Here is a 2,500-nt window from a genome sequence, read left to right as displayed (position 1 = left end):
GTCGTTGATCAGGTCATTGATCAGGTCGTTGATCAGGTCGTTGATCAGGTCATTGATCAGGACGTTGATCAGGTCATTGATCAGGACGTTGATCAGGTCGTTGATCAGGTCGTTGATCAGGTCATTGATCAGGTCGTTGATCAGGACGTTGATCAGGACATTGATCAGGTCATTGATCAGGACGTTGATCAGGTCATTGATCAGGACGTTGATCAGGTCGTTGATCAGGTCGTTGATCAGGACATTGATCAGGACGTTGATCAGGTCGTTGATCAGGTCATTGATCAGGTCGTTGATCAGGACATTGATCAGGTCGTTGATCAGGTCGTTGATCAGGACATTGATCAGGACGTTGATCAGGTCATTGATCAGGTCGTTGATCAGGTCGTTGATCAGGTCATTGATCAGGTCATTGAGCTTTAAAAAGAAGCATGTTGTGGAACTAACCTGATTGGCTCTCTGTCTCTCTCAGCCAATCACAACATCAACAGTTAACAACGTGCATTCTGGGTATTTTTCTCCCTCCTCCTCCTCTTGACCCGTGTCATCAATCTTAGCAGAGTCGAGAAGAGGGAAAGTCTCTGGCCCTTTAAATCTCTTTCAGCGGACCCAGATCCTCCAGCAGAAACCTAGTCCACCGTGGACAGACCCAGATCCTCCAGCAGAAACCTAGTCCACCGTGGACAGACCCAGATCCTCCAGCAGAAACCTAGTCCACCGTGGACAGACCCAGATCCTCCAGCAGAAACCTAGTCCACCGTGGACAGACCCAGATCCTCCAGCAGAAACCTAGTCCACCGTGGACAGACCCAGATCCTCCAGCAGAAACCTAGATGATGTTGTTGATGATGAAGATGTTGATGAAGATGATGTTGATGAAGATGATGTTGATGAAGATGATGATGATGAAGATGTTGTTGATGATGATGATGAAGATGTTGTTGATGATGAAGATGTTGATGAAGATGATGATGATGCAGATGTTGATGATGAAGATGATGAAGCAGCACAAAGCCTGGTCACCAAGCAGCACGAGGACACACCTGTGTCACGTCACCTTCCCTCATCACGCGCACGTTCTCTCTCTCTCTCCATCTGTCATTTGCAGCGCGCACGCGCACACGCCTCCTCGCCACTACTACGAGGCCACATGACCGCGCGCCGCTTCATTCATCCGCCCGTAGTAAAAAAAAAAGGAGGGCGCGTGGACGTTAGCGAGGAGCGACATGAAAAAATAAAGATCAATCTGTCCGGTTACCGGAGAACCGTGAAGCTCGAGCTCTGCTGATCGATGATCGATGCGCCTGTAAGCGAGCAGACAATGGAGCACACACACACACACAGACACACAGACACACACACACACACACACACAGACACACACACACACAGACACACACACACACACACACACACACACACACAGACACACACACACACAGACACAGACACACACACACACACACACACACACACACAGACACAGACACACACACACGCGCACACACGCGCACACACACCTACACACTGACAGTGAATGCAGAAGCAGTCTGGACTGAAGTGACTCCTGCAGAGACCATCACAATATAGACCACGTCCTCAGATGAACACACACACACACACACACACACACACACACAGCGAGGTGTTCCTCGGTGCAGAATGAGGACACGTTGACGGATCCCGGTTTAGACCGTCTCTGATCCACATTGATCCGGTTCAGTAACACCGATCATATTTGCATATGGATCTCCACGCGCAACCGGAACCAACGACCCACGAACGGGCGTTAATGTGAGCGGGGTCTGCTGCAGACCGCCTCCGGTACCGAGCGGCTCAGCAGCCCGCCTGCGCGTCGCTGTTTCCGGCTGCAGTGATGCAACCCGCAGCCCCTTCACCCCAGAACAAACAGCTCGTACCTGCACACAAAGTTCCCAGCAGAAGTGCCCCGGTCAGCCAGGAGAGCCACATGTTCCCTCTAGTCTGCTCCGCCCGGTTCGGTCCTGGTGTCTCCCGGATCCTCCTCCAACATTTAAGAGACCAGTTCAGAGACGCTGCGTAAAAACCACGACCCGCAGGCCCGGAGATCCGGGACAGTGTTTTAGTCCACCGGGCTTTTGTGTGCAGTGTGTGTGAAATAATCCATCCAGCAGCCCCCTCTTCCTCCTCCTCCTCTTCCTCCTCCTCCTCCTCCTCCACAGAGAACCAGACCCGTACGGCTCTACGGAGAAGTTCCCAGCGGATCAGGAGCCATGCGGGGTCCCGCACACTCACAGCCCGCTGATAGTTTCCACACCAGCCCGCAGGAGGAGTTCCACAAAAGAGGCCGTGTGAGGTGTGAGAACAGCCCGCAGACCAGCGCTTCTCTCCCCCTCTCTCTCTCTCTCTCTCTCTCTCAGTCTCTCTCTCTCTCTGTCTGCAGCTCTCTCTCTCTCTCTCTCTCTCTCTCTCTCTCAGTCTCTCTCTCTCTCTGTCTGCAGCTCTCTCTCTCTCTCTCTCT

At 52.4% G+C, this 2,500-nt stretch overlaps 1 protein-coding gene across 2 annotated transcripts in view; it reads right to left on the bottom strand.

The window, feature by feature from the left end:
• LOC306712551 (activin receptor type-2B-like) overlaps window positions 1-1,971 on the bottom strand; it is a gene marked incomplete at both ends in the record, with an annotated part of 18,573 nt that extends 16,602 nt beyond the window's left edge. Inside the window, one exon of one of the 2 annotated variants that reach the window (XM_079181880.1) lies at window positions 1,907-1,971. In XM_079181880.1, coding sequence (XP_079038006.1) covers window positions 1,907-1,971 — 65 coding nt within the window. The remainder of the gene's footprint in view (window positions 1-1,906) is intronic. The other variant, XM_079181881.1, reaches the window with a different exon arrangement.
• Window positions 1,972-2,500: the final 529 nt, after the last annotated feature.

Source organism: Pholis gunnellus (genome assembly GCF_910591455.1).
Source record: "Pholis gunnellus genome assembly, chromosome: 20".
NCBI classification, from domain to species: Eukaryota; Metazoa; Chordata; class Actinopteri; order Perciformes; family Pholidae; genus Pholis; species Pholis gunnellus.
This window is presented reverse-complemented; position numbering and strand designations above follow the sequence as displayed.